This window comes from Hippichthys cyanospilos, chromosome 7, assembly GCF_059441005.1.
Source record: "Hippichthys cyanospilos isolate Australia breed blue-spotted pipefish chromosome 7, RoL_Hcya_1.0, whole genome shotgun sequence".
Taxonomy (NCBI): domain Eukaryota; kingdom Metazoa; phylum Chordata; class Actinopteri; order Syngnathiformes; family Syngnathidae; genus Hippichthys; species Hippichthys cyanospilos.
The window spans coordinates 21,566,424-21,585,671 of NC_142375.1; the positions used below are offsets into that span (position 1 = coordinate 21,566,424).

General features: G+C 39.1%; 1 protein-coding gene across 10 annotated transcripts in view; it reads left to right on the forward strand.

The window, feature by feature from the left end:
• Nucleotides 1-2,589, forward strand: part of gab1 (GRB2-associated binding protein 1) — a 53,545-nt gene extending 50,956 nt beyond the window's left edge. For 9 of the 10 annotated variants that reach the window (XM_088418709.1, XM_088418712.1, XM_088418710.1 and 6 more), the window contains 2 exons: nucleotides 828-956; nucleotides 1,562-2,589. In XM_088418709.1, the coding sequence (XP_088274835.1) occupies nucleotides 828-956; nucleotides 1,562-1,720 (288 nt within the window). In that variant the 3' untranslated portion in view covers nucleotides 1,721-2,589. The remainder of the gene's footprint in view (nucleotides 1-827; nucleotides 957-1,561) is intronic. The other variant, XR_015866073.1, reaches the window with a different exon arrangement.
• Nucleotides 2,590-19,248: the final 16,659 nt, after the last annotated feature.

The window sequence follows — 19,248 nt, forward strand, 5'->3', positions numbered from 1 at the left end:
ACCTTTCACCCGTTTTCGATTTTTAGTTACAGTGGAAAAACCAAAGTCAAAGGTCTCTGATTTAAACTAAAAAAAAAGGAGGGAACATTTTAGGTATTTTCCGCACTATAAGGCACACCGGATTATAAGGCGCACCCTCAACTAATGACACATTTTCAAACTTTTTCCATATATAAGGCGCACCGGACTATAAGGCGCACCATCAGCTTTTTTTTTAAAAAAAATGCGGAAATACGGTAATCGAATCTTGAGAATCTTTTAAAAGCAAAGTGCACTCCGAAACATTTCATTAATGTGCCTGTATGTCTAATACAGTAAGTATTTTCGAGTAAGGAATCATATTTGCATTGTCTTTATCCCCTTGAACTTTGAGTTTAATTGAATAGAATCGCTGCCACCATGAAACATTTAATAACTCTTTAAAAAACATTTGAGTAAAATTTTTACATTCAAGTGTGCGGTATTATTGCAATCGATCTCCCCTTTTCAGTAAAATATTTGTCAACAATCACGCAGGTGTAAAAAATGGTTTTGTATTGTTTATCGTCATGTATAATCACTACATTTACAATTATTCTAACGTCAAAGCTTGATGAATGCCATTTAAGCGCTCATATACTTGAAAGTACTGTCTTACCAAATTGTTTGGCTTAAGTGATTCCACTGTGTTATGAGGCTAATTCGCTTTTAATAAAACTTTGAATACTTTTTCGTTGTTGTTATTGTGACAGCACAAGAGTGACTTTTGCATCACTGTAGCTTTTTCCTCTTCTGTCAAAAATACTAACTAAGAATATTTTGTTTTGTGCGTGCGTGACTGATTATAGAACACAAAGCTAGGCACGCCGATGGCGGTGGACGGCGGGAGTAGCCCCATGGTGAAGCCCAAGGGAGACAAACAGGTGGAGTATTTGGATTTAGACCTGGACTCCGGCAAGTCCACTCCACCTCGAAAGGTAGGCTGACATTTGTTGACGCTCCCTTTACGTTTGTTGTACGTTTGTTTGTTTACTTTTGACAAAACCGCAGTCGGGGTCCCGGGGTTACGGCGGTCTGGATTTAGGAAGTTTCCAGGTTGCGAACGCGCAGTAAAAAAACGGCCATCACCACGGATGTGAAATTACCGTATTTTCCGCACTATAAGGCGCACCTAAAAGCTGACTGTGCGCCTTATAATCAGGTGCGCCTTATATATGGATCAATATTGACATCTTTTTATTTATTTTTTTACTTTGGCTCATTAAAAATGGTCAAAATCAAGCAAGCAATCACACTTTGTCCCTATAAAGTAGACTTTAGAAAAAAAGGTTCGTTTAAAGGTGAACAGGCAAAGTAGGATTTTTATCAAACTTTTAACGCTGTCCACTATCAAACCTTTGTTTGACTTTTTTAAATAATATTGTGGGCCATGTCAACATAGGCGGTGGGCCAAAAACAACCCCCAGGCCATAGTATGGACACCTCTGCTCTTATTGGTTGTATTTTCATTATCGGTTGCATTTCCTTTATCATTTTCTCCTTACTTTTGCCCCGATTTTTTTTTTTTTTCCCTATATTTTAGATGAAGAGCAACGGCTCCGGCATGACGGCGTCGGACGAGCGCGTGGACTACGTGGTTGTGGACCAGCAACGGACGCAAGCCCTAAAGAGCACCCGCGAGGCCTGGAGCGACGGCCGGCAATCCACAGAAACGGACGCCACATCCAAAGGAGCCAAGTGACTTTTTTGTTTTTTTGCTTTTCGTTTTTTGGCACTCAAACCCCTCGTCCTTTACGGCGCTTCCGTAGCCACTCCGCCATCTTCTGGTTTTTGCACTGCCGCCTTGGATTTTGCAGGAGTCGGCGGAAGGAAGGGAGCGACCGCCGTCATTGGTCGACTTTTTTCGGTCGAAGGAAACTAGCGTCGGGAAAGTGACGGTGGGGTTTCGGTTCGAGTTTCGCCCGCGGCGACGTGACGGACGACTGTACAAAAAGTGTTATGTATATAAATCGGAAAAATATTCGGCGCGCCGGACTCGGAAGGTGCGCGGATTCCGCGGGGTGGAATCCTGCCGGTATGCGGCGATGACGCACCGTTGTTGGCGATTGTCGGACATATTTACTGTGAGCTTCTGCAACAACGTCGCCACTTTTTCTATAAGTTATGCGAATCAAATAAGTTCCGAGCCAAATCAGGTACGCAAACTAACAAACTGTAAAAGTCATCACTAATTTATTTCAGCGTCATATTCTCCGGACTTGGGAATGTCGTCCATTTGTCTCATTTCCGACCCCTCTTTGATTTATTTCTGCCTGGTTATTATCGTCAGGCGTACATGGCCTTACTAACCCGTGAAACTTCCCAAATGTGTCCTTAAAGCTGTACATATTTTTTTTGCCGTTGATTAAATGCGCCTCGTTTTTTTTTTTTTTTTTTTTTAAACGTGGCTAATTTAAAAAAAATAAATAAAAAAAATAAAAACTCACCATTGGACATTTTCATTCTGCCCCCTGTAATTTCTTTGTGATAATGACCTACGTTTTTTTTTCTAATCTTGCAAGAAAAATGTACAGATTTCCAAGTGGACTAAATAAAATCCCAAACTCAAAATTGTGTTATGTTTAATTTATGTAATAGCCATTTTTTTTGGGGGGGTATACACACCTGGGGTTTGATTGCTCGTCAGTGAGAAAGCTGTCTAAATTTTCAGTATAAATGGAACCTTTGTGGCATTGTTACAAATCATTTGTAACAATTCCTTTCATTTTTTTTTTTACGATATCTTAAAAGAATCTGAGAGGGGGGCACGAGGGAGCTGAAATGTTCAGCAGATGAATAAAACGTAAAATTTAAAAAATGCAAAGATTCTGGCATTTTGATGTGATCGCAGCTCTACGTGTGAGATTTTGTGTACAAAAATAATTGTCCAAATTTCGTACCATATAAAACCTTTATAATGTCAATTTTTGAGATGCATTTTAAGAGGATTTATGACATTGATTTTCTGGCGATTTTTGCAACATTTCGTTGAGCGGCGGTCAAACGATGTCAGCAAACAGAAAATTCTTTGCTGACTTGTGTTTCACCTCAAGCCAATAGGTGGCGGTAGACACCAGTTAATGACTATTTCATAAAGTATCACGCAATAGGCTACAAAGACAAACTACCATTTTTCACTGATGCCACTGAACAACTTGAGTGGAAAGAAAAAAAAAGTATTCATAACTTTATTATTATGCCTTTCGAAGCATTTAAAAACTCGGGAAAAAATGCAATGTGTATCGTTTGCAAAGTGTATGGACAAGGGTTAAGTTCAACAAAATGTTGATTTGAAAAAAAAGATACAAGATTTGGCCTTTTCCTATGAAGCGAAAATGTATTGATTGATCTCTCGTGTTTATCATTTTTTTTTCAGCAAACTTAGAAAATGTATTTCATCTAAATACCGTAGTACTCAATCGAAGCAGCCCAACAGGAGAAATACACGATGCGTTTATTACTTTGAAGTAACCCGTGTGCTTAAAGTCAAGTTGTGTTTCTCGTTGGAGTGATTGGTCAAATGTTTTGTAATTATTAGAAAAAACCACTAGATGCCGCTGTTGTTTGAAGAACTGACATTCTATATACCTTCGTGTTTGCCTGCTTCCATTATGAATTATTACCTTAATGAAAACTATATATATATATATATATATATATATATATATAATCTCGACTAAAATACGTCCGCATTTTGCTTTGTCATGACTGCAGGCTCTACCATAAACTAGTAATAGCAAATGTGCTCATTATAATTTAATGCTCGACTGTACCCAATAATAATGAAGTTTAATGCCGTTTGCGGCGATACGTTGACATTTTAAAAATGGCAGGAATGTAGCGCAACAGGCAAAAGAAAGATACGGTCATTAAAAAGAATAAGAGCAGTGAAAAGATTGTTTTTAAAAGACGAAGAAGCGATCATCATTTTATGTGCCGGAAAAAGCAAATCATGTGTATACATCCATCCGTTAGTTATAGCCTCGACCATGCATTTTTAATGTTCATTTGGGTTAAATAATAAAGCTCATATTTTGTTTGAAAAAAAAAAAACGTTCAAAATTAAAAGTTGAATTCGTAAGAAAAAAAGGAGCCCTGCTATCCATGAGCTTCGCGTGTAACATTTTTTTTAGGTACGTACTTAGTGTTGAGCTATTTTCTTCGTTTTTAAGTGGTTTGCTGCCATCTTGTGTTTCATATTTGCAAGAAAAAGTGCTTTTTTTGTCAATTTTGTGGCAGGGATTCTGTTTGCATACGCATATATATATATATATATATATATATATATATATATATATATATATATATATATATATATATATATATATATATATATAATCAGTATAAATAAATGAACCAAAAACAATGATTAAAAACGGCATATGCTAAGATGCCATGCATCAAGTGACGCCAAATGTTTAGCGATTTCATCTGGGGAAAAGACAAGGAGGTAACCGTAAAACATCGTAGTCCAATCTGCTGCACATCGTTAGCTAACGTGACGGTGACATCTGCTTGCAAAAAAATATGACAGCCCGTCAAGGACAGGAAGTAGGAAAGAATGTCAGATCAGAAAATGTGCCGCGTCAATTGTCAGTGAAAAACGGGCATCATTTTAGCTTGAATTTGATTTGTATTTTGCTGATAGACGTTTGCAATTCAATGTTTCGTTTCCCGACTTGCTTTTTGTTTTTCATCAAACCTTAGCACTGAAGTAATCAGTTACTTTAAAACGATACGTCTCGAAAGTAATAATTTACACTTTTAGTGTCAAAAATAATCTGTTACCTTTGTACTTTCATTAGCTAAAGTATTCAATTACCTCAGTACATTTGGTACCTGCAGTGACCAATTACTTTAATACGTTTAACGTCTAAAGTAATCTGTTACTTTTGTACTTATTAGAAATCAATTACACTAGTACTTTTGTTAAACTAAAATAATGATTTCATGACTCTTAAGTATCTAAGGTAAGTCATCAACTACTTTATTACTTTTAGTACCTAAAGTAAGTAATCGATTACTACTTTTAGTACCCAAAGTAAGTGATCGATTACTGTACTACTTTTAGTACCTAAAGTAATCGATGATATCAGTATGTAGTTCAACAGGCACTTAGTTTTTTCCTTATAACGTAAACTTGCAAATGAGAACCTGGGACTGAATTTAAACGTAAAAATGCGTTTTTGGGATCGAATGGGTTAATCCAAAAATATTTAATTTGGGGTAGTCAGACCCGCTTGCGTTAACGCCGAGCGTGGCGGCGGCGCAGAGGACGAATGTCCCTCCGGAGACCCATTTGCCCTGCAAGTCCTAATTGGGTCACGTCCTTTGTCGAGGACGCTTGGAACCGGACCAGAACTAATAATTATTGCTCACGAAATTAATCCGTTCCAGAGTCAGGATCATAAAGCGTAATCGCCGAAACCTGATTAGCTAATACCTTCAAAACCCCAAATTGATTTCAATTAAAATTGATCAAAATTAGTATTTGCAATTTTGAATGGCAGTAAATGAGCCCGACATAGGCTAAATTTGACTCCTCTAGGGTGTAGATCTCGACCTCCCGTTTGCAAGCATTTAGAAGTACGGCAGCGCGGCATATTGAACGTCGCCATGTTTGTTTTTTTGTTTTTTTTTGACGAACCTGGTTTTAGTTGTTAAACAATCTTGCTTCTGTACCATTGGACATCCGAGTATGACATTTTGAGCCGCGTGTTAAGTTGCTGACGATTTTCTCAGCTGCAACACTTGCTTTGGCATGTTTGCCCCCCCCCCCAAAAAAAAAAAAATCATTGTTGTCCTGTCAGCATGACCTCATTCAGTCATGTTTACCTGCGTCCCTCGCAGACTGCTTACGCGATCACCATCACATAAGTTGCATCACTCATCAGGATGAGGACGCGTTGTTCACCGACCAGAATTTTACACTTACGCAGCTGCGGAAAAAGTGAACGCTAAGCATCATTCGGAAAACGGAACCCGCCCCCTCGAATCTTATAAATCACCGGACGCACGCGTGATAATTTAGCGTAATGGAAACGAACCGTCGAAGTATTTTCTTTGAGCATGACATCAACAGAATAGACGTAGTTTGCATATTTCATTTGTAGTTTTTCTAGATTTTCACCAAAATGCGCGATTGTGGTATTGTATGCGAACGGGATCGATTTGAGTTTTTCAGACGGCAAGTATATGTCAGACGAAAAGCTTTGGGCCCAGTACACATCCTTGAGGGACACCGCGGACGGATCTGAACATACTGAGTTCTGTGAGTTAAGTAGCACTTTAACCAGTTAAATGCTGTTCCATTGTTTTGTATTTTCCCTAAAAGTATATTGTGATCCGTAGTCAAACGCTTTCTTTAAGTCAATAAAAATACCAACAGACCGATTTTTTTTAATATATGTTGTTTATATAATACATAATATTTTTGTATATATTTTTTAAATATGTTGTTTATATAATACATATTATATATATCATTATATTATATATATTACTATATAACATACAAATTGCATGCTAGCATAACTGTTATGCCTCTTTAAAGGGACAGTGTATAAGATTTCGACCGTTTTTTCATTAAAAAGGAAGGTCTAGTTCTCATAAATGATTTTCCATGGGAGGTGACACTTCTCCGAAGGCGGCCATGTTTGTAATAGCTACCGACAATGGTAAACGCAGCACCCGCAGCACCCCCTGCTGTCCGTAATGAAAAGCGCTCTAAATCTTACACACTGTCCCTTTAAGGATTTCCGTGTCCTCTTTTTCCTTCATATTTACCTAGACGTAGCGCAGGATATTCTGTTAGCCTTAAAAGGTGGGTGAGACCGCTAAAAATACTGTCCCTCTAGACCACAGGTGTGGAACTCCAGTCCTGGAGGGCCGGTATCCTACATGTTTTCAAAGCTTTTCCCTCAAAAACACCTGATTCAAATGATTGGGATCATTTGGAAGCTCCCGCAGAGCTTGCTAATCAGCTAATTATTTGAATCGGGTGCGTTGGGGAAAGAAAACCGTAAAACATGCAGGATGCCGGCCCTCCAGGACTGGAGTTCCACACCTATGCTCTAGAGGTTTCCTTTTGCAATAACGCTCGGCACTAAAAGACACGCTTCAAATCTCCCAAAAGTGGAACTCCCGTCATACGGGCCCTTTCAGCCTTTCCCGCGCTCGTAAACGAATATCTAAAGACCACGTTTAAGCCGATGGCGCTAAAGTGAAAACGGTACGTGCGGAGGAGTCCATCGGAGTCCATCGGAGCCGAGCGCTTGTCCATTAGAGTCAGATTTAGAGGCGGCGCTCCGCAAGCGTAGCGCGTCCAAACGGCCATCAAAATGAGAAAGCGCTCGTTGGCGCTGAGATAAAACCTGCCCGCCGTGAGATGGATGTGCCGCGCCGTCGCCGCGGGCCCCGCCCGGCCTTTCGGCTCCTTTGCCGGGACGGGGAGGGCGCGGGTGAAAGTTCGGCCGTTTTGATTCAATTGGGCATTTTTTTCGGTTTTAGACTAAGCTGTAACCCGCTGTAAAAAAAAAAAGTTAATTCATTCTGCTTTTTTCTTTTAATGTAAAAACGGATACAGGTCTAGGCATATTTATATATTTTGAATAGATGATCATCAAAAAGCTTGCTCTTTCCTTGGCAAAATAAAATGAGAAGGATTAAGACTCTATGAATCATATTTTTATGTCTGTACTTATGGATAGTATTCACTGGCGTCAATGTTGCTCCTTGTTATTTTTACAATTTTACAGCAAATTTCATTATGTGACGGGTATTGTTATGATGGATTTTCTTGAACTATTTCTGTAAATGAGACTTATGTGGATGCTTCCAAGATGGACAGTGAACGTTGAAAATTTTGGCTGATGGAATCGATTGTATTATCAACATTTAGCGGATATCATGACGACATTCTCTGACATTGACGATATTTTCGAAGGTAAAACGGTTTCGTCTATTGTCATTCTTTTTGCTATTTACAAGCAGCATGTAGCAAGTAGCACTAGCATGATGACCAAAGCAACGCTGTTGACAAATCATGTTTTTTTTTATACTCGTTGAATATCATTTGAACTTTTGGGATGTTTTTGGAGATCCACAGTCCTTGAAACCGTGAAATTTTGAATCGTGGATTGGATTAATGGCGGCTCGGCGGATGGATCAGTGGTTAGCACCCGCCTCACAGATAAGGGACTCGATTTCAAATCCACCTTCCAGAGTGGAGTTTGCATTTTCTCCCCGAGCCTGCGCGGGTTCTCTCCGGGCACTCCGCTGCCATGCATGTTTTTGGACTGTGGGATGAAGCCAGAGTGAACACACATGGGCTCTGGGAGAACATGCAAACACCACGCGACTCGAGTCCAAATCCACCTGAATCCGGCCTTCCAGTGTGGAGTTTGCATTTTCTCCCCGAGCCTGCATGGGTTCTCTCCGAGCACTCCGCTTCCACGCATGTTTTTGGAGTGCAGGATGAAGCCATGGGCTAGGGGAGAACATGCAAACAGCACGCGACTCCAGTTCAAATCCAGCTGGCTCCGGCCTTCCAGTGTGGAGTTTGCATTTCCTCCCCGAGCCCACGCGGGTTCTCTCCGGGCACTCCGCTGCCACGCATGTTTTTAGAGTGTGGGATGAAGCCTGAGAGAACCCACATGGGCTTGGGGAGAACATGCAAACTCCACACAGGAAGGCCGGAGCCAGCTGGATTTGAACACGGGTCCCTTTGACTAATCACCTTTTTTTCATGTGCAACTTTTAGCACGTATGCGGGTGTTTTGGAGATCTACAGCTACACGGTGAAATCTTCAATAATGGATCGGATTGTGGACATTTGTAAATGTTTGAATTTCATGACGACACTTGCGTCTGTTCTGAGGTGAGTGTTTCGTATATCCTCATTTGTTTTGCTAGTTATGCGTAGCATTTAGCAAGTAGCGATAGCGCGTTGACTACGATGACATTGTTGACTAATTGCGTTTTCTTTTTTGGATGGCGTCATTTGATCAAGTCTCTGAACATTTCACACTAAAAAAGGCAAGAAAGCAACAATCATATTTTGCTGTTGAAAAAGTGCTCACGTACAAAAATTCAAGTCGTCTGTAGTCTTGTTATACGGAAGATAAAACTGTTTTCTATCGCTGATTGGATCTACAACGCATTTCAGTGCTATTTGTCTTTGGAAATGGGAAGTTGTAAAAGTTTGTTTCCCATTCTGCCATTTAAAAAAAAAAAAGGGGGAAAAAAATCAACTCCTTTCTTTTGTCTGTCTCTATGCGCACATTTATCATGGCGCTGCTCTTTTCTATCTGATGGAAATAGATTGTGTCCTCCGCTGTCTTGTTTGTCCGCGTCCACGCAGAAGTGCGACCACTCGCTTTTCGCAACATCAAATCGGATGCTTCTCAATACAGTGTTGAGAGCAATGGTTCACTGTGTAGGAAGACACACACACACACACATATATATATATATGTGTGTATATGTGTGTGTGTGTGTGTCCTCTGTTGCTTTTGTTTTGTCTCAGCAAGACAGCAAAAAGAATTGTGTACCAGCCAATTACATGAGACACCAGGTGAAAAGCCAAGATGTCCTCTACCGAGGACACCAGGACTTAATAGGGTAGCTCCAATGATTCCAAAGATATAAAAACAAAAGTCTTCGAGACACAAATTAATGAGCTGAGTCTCAGAAGGACATCCTTTTAAATTTTTTGACATTTTATTTTGCAGAATAGGCATGGGGTTAAAAAAAAATAGCAACAAGACAATATTAGCCAGGCCCTTGAAATCAATGTTGCTTGTGATTCTTTAGCATGTCACTAGAGGGAGCCCATCTGCCATTTTGTCTCAGCAAGGCAGCACACGTTAACACAAGAGACATTGGAAAAACCAGGATGTCCTCTAGAGCTCTGTTTCCACCAAGAAATCTACTCTACTCTACTCTACTCTACTCTACTCTACTCTACTTGTCGGACAGAGTGGAGCCCAGATTTCACCAAGAAATCCACTCTACTCTACTCTACTCTAAAAGCTCAGTTTCCACCCAGAAATCTAATCAACTGTACTCTACTCTACTGCACTCTATTTGTAGCCCATTTTCCACCGAGAAATCAACTCGTCTGCCAAGAAATCTATTCTATTCTACTCTACCCCTCTACTCTACTTTACTTCCACTCTACCTGACAAAAGCCCAGTTTCCACAGAGAAATCTACTGTACTCTACCACACTCTACTCTACATATAGGATTGAGTCGAGTAGAGTAGTTTCCTCTGTGGAAAATGGGATTTTTCTAGGGTAGAGTGAAGTAGAGACGAGTAGATTTCTCAGTGGAAACAGGGCTTTTTGTCAGGTAGAGTGTTAGCCGAGTAGAGTAGATTTGTTGGTAGACGAGAGTTGATTTCTCGATGGAAACTGGGCTATGAATCGAGTACAGTAGAGCTCTTGATGAAAAGTGGGCTGTGTTGAGTAGAGTGGAGTACAGTTGAGTAGATTTCTGGGTGGAAACGGATCTTTTCGAGTAGAGTAGAGTAGAGCAGAGTGGATTTCTTGGAGAAAATTGGGCTCGGACTGAGCGCAGTAGAGCTCTCTGTGAAAAATGGCCTTTGTTGAGTAGAGTGGAGTAGATTTCTGAGTGGAAACTGAGCTTTTAGAGCAGAGTAGAGTAGAGTAGATTTGTTGGTAGATGAGGGTTGATTTCTGGGTGGAAACTGGGCTGAGAATTGAGTACAGTAGAGCTGTGGGTGGAAACGGTTTTGTCGAGAAGATTTCTGGGTGGAAACTCAGCTTTTAGAGTAGAGTAGAGCAGAGTATAGTGGATTTCTTGGTGGAAACTGAGTTTTTAGAGCAGAGTAGATTTGTTGGTAGATGGGGGTTGATTTCTGGGTGGAAACTGGGCTGCGAATTAAGTACAGTAGAGCTCTGGGTGCAAACGGTTTTGTCGAGTAGATTTCTGGGTGGAAACTCAGCTTTTAGAGTAGAGTAGAGTACAGCAGAGTAGAGTATAGTGGATTTCTTGGTGGAAACTGAGTTTTTAGAGCAGAGTAGATTGGTTGGTAGATGGGGTTGAATTCTGGGTGGAAACTGGGCTGCGAATTGAGTACAGTAGAGTTGTGGGTGGAAACGGTTTTGTCGAGTAGATTTCTGGGTGGAAGCTCAGCTTTTAGAGTAGAGCAGAGTAGAGTAAAGTGGATTTCTTGGTGAAAACTGGGCTTTTTCCTGCTATTGTGAAGTAGAGGTTGCCGAGTAAAGTCGATTTGGTTGTGAAGTAGAGAAGATTTCTCGGTGGAAACCAACAGGGCCAAAAAAAATCTCCACTCAAAACAAGTGTCCACGAAAGTGGACAACACATGTCTGACTTTTTCCTGATGTTTGTTTTTCGAAATCATACGGCGAGAGTGGAGTTTGATTCAGGTTTTATTATTCGGTGGCAGGCTTCTATTTCCATCTGTTAAATGACTTAAAAGCTCTTAGTCAGCAGGGCAAATATGACCACGCTATTTCCTTTCATTGTAACAAGCAATTGTGTGCCGTTCTGCTTTTTTGAACGCTCGAAATAAGACCGTTTTTTTTTTCTTTCCCCCGGGGCGGGGAGCGGCATCTCTGCAGACACTCAGCCATACATAAACATACTGTATATTCCCTCTGTCATTGAAATTCATGAGGGGGGGGGAGGAGGGGGGGGGGCACGGCCAATATTTCAAGAGCAGGTTCACAAGCGGCGGGCTATTTGTAAAAGCTGTTCAGATGAATACACATGAAACAAATGTTAACTCTGCTGACAGGCTATTAATAAAAAGGACGGCGTGTTTGATTTAGAGAACAGGCCGGGGAATAAGGCCGAGGAGATTCGGGGAGGCGGGAGGGGGGGCGGGGGTGACGCTTTATCTCAGGCAAACTCCAGCAAAATGACATTGCGGCTACAGTGAGACATTTGAGGCGTTGGGCAACCTGAAGCTGCAGCAGATATGATCACATTTCAAGATTGTTGAGGAATTGGCTTGATAAAAAAAATCTAGCCTGAAAGATATCTATATGTATGTATGCATAGTTGGGATTTCAGTTGCTATGCGGTCGCCACGGTTATGTATTTACCATAATCCTCATGTATTTTTACGTGTATTTTATATGTATGTTTATCACCACATAAGGTCATATTTATGGTTAAGTCAGTGGCGTCTCGGTTTCTATAGAGTAGCTCAGCTTCTTTAGTTTTGTTTTAATGTCACATAGATAGATAGATAGATAGATAGATAGATAGATAGATAGATAGATAGATAGATAGATAGATAGATAGATAGATAGATAGATAGATAGATAGATGGATGGATGGATGGATGGATGGATGGATGGATGGATGGATGGATGGATGGATGGATGGATGGATAGATAGATAGATAGATAGATAGATAGATAGATAGATAGATAGATAGATAGATAGATAGATAGATAGATAGATAGATAGATAGATAGATAGATAGATAGATAGATAGATAGATAGATAGATAGATAGATAGATAGATAGATAGATAGATACTTTATTCATCCCCGTAGGGAAATTCACATTTCCAGCAGTATCCTCAAGTCGAGATATAAAATATGAGAAATAAAATACACAAGATACACATAAGTCCAGTACAGAAGTATACTTAAGGTGCTTGTTAACAGTGTAAACAGAATAGTGTGAATCGTTGGAGTCTAGTGCAAGTATAATTAAGGTGCTTGTATAAAGTGACATAACATTGATGTCTTATATTTAAGTGTTAAAGGGACAGTGTGTAAGATTTAAAGCGTTTTTCAAATCTTACACGCTGTCCCTTTAAGTGACCGATGTTCAAAAACGATTTGTCTGGATTTCGGGTTGGCTCATATATTGATAATGGAGTGGTTCAAAAGCAAAAGAAATTTTCAGAGAATGAATTACCATAAATTCATGTGTATGTGTAAAAATAGTAAAAAGGAAAAACTTGAAATAATATAAACATGAAATATAAATGGAAACATACATACATATAGGTGTATATATACACACACATATATACATACATATATATATATATATATATATATATATATATATATATATATATATATATATATATATATACACACACACACACACGTACAATGTTTTTTGTTTGATGTTGCGCTTAGTTACCAGGAGGAATATTCTCCCTAAAGCTACTGCAGTGCTTAACTGTCTTTGGTTTGAGTAAAATTGGGGTGATGTTGTTTTGTAAAGCGCTTCCCCAGTGAGCGGGAAGTTATTACAAGCCATCCCGCTAGTTTGCATTCAAACGGCATGCGAAGCCAGACGGAAGCTGTCAAATTAATGGCGTGGTAATATATTAAGGGATGGACTTATTCCGCTCTGTGCTTTTGCACGACTTCATATGGTCAGTTGAAAAGACAGTCACAGTGGCCTTTATGGATTATGGCCGTCACACAAAGGGGAAGGAGCATCAAAAAAAGCATCAAGCGCATCATAAAGCTGACAGAAAATAACAAGATAATACCAGTTATTGTGTTATTATATAAAATAATATATATAAATAATATATATATATATATATATATATATATATATATAGATATATATATCTATATCATTTCTTCACAGTGTCAATGATATACAAAAAGTACTGCATTTTCCGCACTATAAGGCGCACTGGATTATAAGGCGCACCTTCAATGAATGGCCTTTTTTTTTAATTCGCATATAAGGCAAATGGTAAATGGACTTTCACTTATATAGCGCTTTTCTACCTTAGGCACTCAAAGCGCTTTACACTAACTAGTCATTTACCTACTGATGACGCAGCATCAGGAGCAACTGGGGGTTCAGTATCTTGCTCAAGGACACTTAGACATGGTCTTGATGGTCGGGGGATCGAACCCACGGTCTTTCGGCTGGGAGACGACCACTCTACCACTAAGCCATGCCGCCCCAAGGCGCATGGAATCAACTAATGGCAGTCAGCACATGATGTGAGCCATATATAAGGCGCACTGGATTATAAGGCGCACCATCAGCTTTTTTTTTTTTAAAAAAAGAAGGCTCTTAGGTGCGCCTTATAGTATGGAAAATACGGTAATGAACGAAGGTGTTTTCTAAGCTTTTGAATGGTAATGATGAAAGCGATAAAAAAAGAAAAACAGCAACAACAAAATGTTATTTTGCCATTTTCATTGTTGATAGTCTATGAATAGATGGCTCACAAAGCCACACCCACAACAATGACTGGCCAATCACAGTGCAGTACATAATAGTAGCCTGACATTTGTTCATACATTTGCGTATTTTCACCCACTCTTCTAAAAGTCAAAGACTGCAATTCTGCTTGGTTTTGTTTTTTTGTTTTTTTTGTTTTCCTCCAAATCCAGCACTCACCCAGATGGTTCTTAAGACTTACTTCTCAAAAGAAAAAAAAGAGCACTTTATTGAAAATCTTTGCACTTCGAAACACTTGAAAAAGCGAGCCACTTTGCAAAAGGCAACTTTGGATTTACACTTTTGCAGGTGACTTTTTGAGTGCCTTTCAAAGTGCATCAAAGGTTCTTGAAACATCTTTACAAAACTAATTTCTGTTGAAAGAGAGGCTGAATTGAATGAATGAATATATATATATATATATATATATATATATATATATATATATATATATATATACACCTTATTTTCCGCACTATAAGGCGTACCTAAAAGCCTCAATTTTTTTTAAAAAGCTGATGGTGCGCCTTATAATCAGGTGCGCCTTATATATGGATCAATATTGAGATTGAGATCGGTGGGTGGGGAATGAAGTGAAAGTAAGCTTTTGAGTTATCATGCTATTGAGAGTTTAGAGTTATTATTTGAGTTATTATGGTTATTACTTTCAGTATTACTATATTGTGATTGAAAAAATATTAAAATGTGTCATTAATTGAGGGTGCACCTAATAATCCGGTGCGCCTTATATATGGAAACAGTTTTAAAATATGTCATTAATTGAGGGTGCGCCTTATAATTCGGTGTGCCTTATAGTGCGGAAAATACGGTGTGTGTGTGTGTGTGCGTGTGTGTATATATATATATATATAAACAGTGTTGGGCAAGTTACTTGAAAATTGTAACGCATTATTTATTACTTATTTCTGTCATTTCAAAGTAATAAGTTTCATTACAATATGAATGCATTTGAAATGTCATGCATCACACTACTATTGCATTACTTGTATATTACTCTACTCATTTGTATTACTCGTGTATTACTCAAAGAAAAAAACCTTCCATATACCATCTTTCTGCGCAAATATCTGATGTTATGACCTGCAGTTTATAGTCCAGTGCGGCTTATCCGAGACAAAAATCGAAATTTTTATGCTGCGGCTTATACAGCTACGCATTGGGATTCCCGGTAAAAAACAAAACACGGATATTTACGAGGTTCTGCATTATAAAGAGACGAGTGATGTCCGCCCAACTTGGATGCGTTAGGACCACCCGCGGAGTTGAAAAGGAGGCTAAAAAGCTCGGCGGGCCATGCGGCCATGCGACGGTTAGCAGACAGTCTCGCCTTCCGTTCCCCTTTGGAAAGCGGAGCGGAACATCCTAGCTCAGCCTGAGGCTTCCGTGGGAGACAAGAAGCTCAGTGGCGGGACTACAAAAAAAAAGAAAAAAAAAAAACCTGGTGTGGTCGTGATGAGAGCAGAATAGGCCTGCAGTGCTCCTAATTAATCCTCAATGGAAAGACGAGCACAAGGACTGGCTGGGCGAAGACTAAAGACAAGCTAAGTTCGATTGCGGCAAAAAAAAAAAAAAAAAAAAGACGAGAAGGCTAGAAACAAAGCAGCAAGAGCATGCATCGGTGACACTTGGCCAATAGAGGGAGCACTTCTATGACCCATTTTTTGGGCTAAACGTATATGGGTCAATTTGACCCAATATTTAGGTCAAAAGGACCTAAATGAAGTTTTTTTGTTGTTGTTGTGCAAAACAACCCCCAATTGGGCTGTTTAACACCGAATTTCATTTGTTGTTTTTTTAGGTTGTCTATAAAATGAAGTTGGATACATCCTTGTATTTCCTGTTTTTTTACCCATAATCCGGTTATTTTTGATCCAACTGTATATTAATGAATTTTCCCCTTCTAGTGGGACTTTATAACTACTAAAAAGCCTGCCTTCTCTCTGTGATAACCTTCAGCTTAATGAATTCACCTTGACTGGAATTTTTTACAAGTCAAAACGAGCAAAGCACTTGATATTGGAGGCCGCTTGTTTGTCCTGTTCCTATTAAGACGCTGTGCACGAGACACCTTGCGCATACACGCGCACCTCCAAGGATACCTCAATTCCCTTAATTGTGCAAACGAGGCTGCAATACAAAATCCAAGTGGGGCTAGTAATGCGTCTCCGGTGTAGGCAAAGCGACAGCTGGAAGTGTCCAAAGTGTCTCGGCATGCGCGGACTGACAATTGCAGGCGTCGCCACAGGCTTTGTTCTTTTTATATATATATATATATGTATATATATATATATATATATATATATATATATATATATATATATATATATATATATATATATATATATATATATATATATATATATATGTATATATATATATGTATATATATATATATATGTATATATATATATATATGTATATATATATATGTATATATATATATGTATATATATATGTATATATATATATGTATATATATATATATATATGTATATATGTATATATATATATATATATATGTATATATATATATGTATATGTATATATATGTATATATATATATATATATATGTATATATGTATATATATATATATATATATATATATATATGTATATATATATATATATATATATATATATATATATATCTCTGTGTGTGTGTATATGTGTGTATGTATACTGCAGTCTTAAGTCTATAAGCGTACATATAAGTCATACCTTAATGATCCCGTTACTCTCGTGTTTTCTTTATCAGGACATCGTTTTACGTTTAAGGTGTGTGTCAACGCTGCTTGTTTTGAAGTAACATTAATCAAGCGCGGTGAATGTGTGTTCACGTGACAAATATGCGCTGATACGGTGGCCACTAATGAGAGAGGCCCTGTGCGGTTATAATGAGCTTCTCGTTTATTTTTGGATCATTAGGACAGCGGAAGCTAAATTGGAATTTAAAATGGCGGTGTAAAAATAAACACACGCGTTAGGGTGCTCGTGCTCTAAATCATAAATCATAATCTGACGGGGATAACGGTGAAAAAAAAAGGTAATTACAACGGTTATAATCTAAACATGTAATCTTGTGAGATGTGTTTATCCTTTGTGCAATATTTTGATCACTTTTACATCAATTTCTTGTCACCGTCTAGGTGAAATTTCAGCTCCCTAACGTCTCATTTCAATGCTTCCCCTTTGATTTGAAATGCCTTTGATGTAAAGATAAAAAGAATAGGACAAAATACCGCACAAGGGTGAAAGATAACCGATTTTTTTCTCGTCATTTTACGGGAACAAAATCGCAACAAAAAAAAAAAGACAAAAACAAGATGCCCTGCGCTCAAAAATAAGTGATGAGATGTTTCTCAGCCAGACTGGCGTGAAAGCAAATTGGAAATACAATCTATTAAGGAGGGATGATGGATTCGGTGGTGCGCAACACATGCATCAGATTTCACTCTGCACTTATTCATTATTACTTCCACACAGGACAGCTGGGCCGTAACTCTCCTACACATGAGTGGAGAAAACAAAATAAATTAAAAAAAGAAATAAAAATCAGCTTGGCCTTTAACAGGTGGAGCATAAATCTGCTGGGCTGTGGAGATTTGGGTCACGAAAGCAGGACCGGTAAAATATTGGTTCTCGGACCTGAAAAAATAATTAGCTCCACCAACAAGAAAAGAAATCAAATATTGTGGCGAATGATTTCGTTCGCATATGATATAGAGCACAGGTGTGGAAGTCCGGTCCTGGAGGGCCGGTATGCGACATGTTTTCAAAACTTTTCCCTCAAAAACACCCGATTCAAATGATTGGGATCGTTTTGAAGCTCCCGCAGAGCTTGCTAATGTGCTAATTATTTGAATCAGGTGCGTTGGGGAAAGAAAACCGGAAAACATGCAGGATGCCGGCCCTCGAGGACTGGAGTTCCACACCTTTGATCTAGAGCAGGGGTGTCAAACTCATTTTTACTATGGGCTACATTGTAGATCTAGTTTAGAGGGCCGCTATGACTGTGAAGTCAAATCTTTTTTAAATGCTTTTGTAAAACACGCACCAAGTTTTGAAATCAGAGGCCAGCAAAAACTGATTGTGAATTAAAAAAATGCTTGTATTTTCTCCACAGATTTTTAAAAGTTAAAGACAACCTGCAAATTTGCTATTTTAGCCAGAAACTTGAAGTCAAATCAGCATTTCGCGGGCCACAAAAAACGGATGTGGAGGGCCGGATCTGGCCCACGGGCCTTGAGTTTGACACCTGATTGTGAATTAAAAAAATGCTTGTATATTCTCCACAGATTTTTAAAAGTTGAAGACAACTTGCAAATTTGCTATTTTAGCCAGAAACTTGAAGTCAATTCTGCATTTCGCGGGCCACAAAAAATGATGTGGAGGACCGGATCTGATTAAAAAAATGCTTGTATATTCTCCACAGATTTTTAAAAGTTAAAGACAACTTGCAAATTTGCTATTTTAGCCAGAAACTTGAAGTCAAATCAGCATTTCGCGGGCCACGAAAAATGATGTGGAGGACCGGATCTGGCCCACGGGCCTTGAGTTTGACACCTGTGATCTCGAGGAAATCAACAGTTGATTTTAAACAATAGACAGACTGAAGGTTGTTCAGGTATAAAAAAAAAAACATTTTTTGGTCAGGAACATAATCATAATGCGGCTCATTTCCATCCACCACGTGATCTTTATCGTCTTTTTTCCCCCCCTATAAAAAACCCAACAACATCTTTCTTTTCTGAAGTTTTTTTTTTTCCCCCGGAGACACTGAAAATCCTATTAGCTTTCAAAACAAGCCCGGCCACTCACCCAGCTGGATGCTTGATTGCCGCGACGACCGGCACTGAGAGAAGGGTGACAAGGTTGCGCCGACTGTACCCGTCGTCTTCCGCCTTCGTCCGTTACCTCGCGCCCATTCTGTCACCGAGGTGCGCGTCCGAGGCGCTCCGTGTTATTTTCTCCGGAAAGGAATGCAGACAAGTGGCGCAAG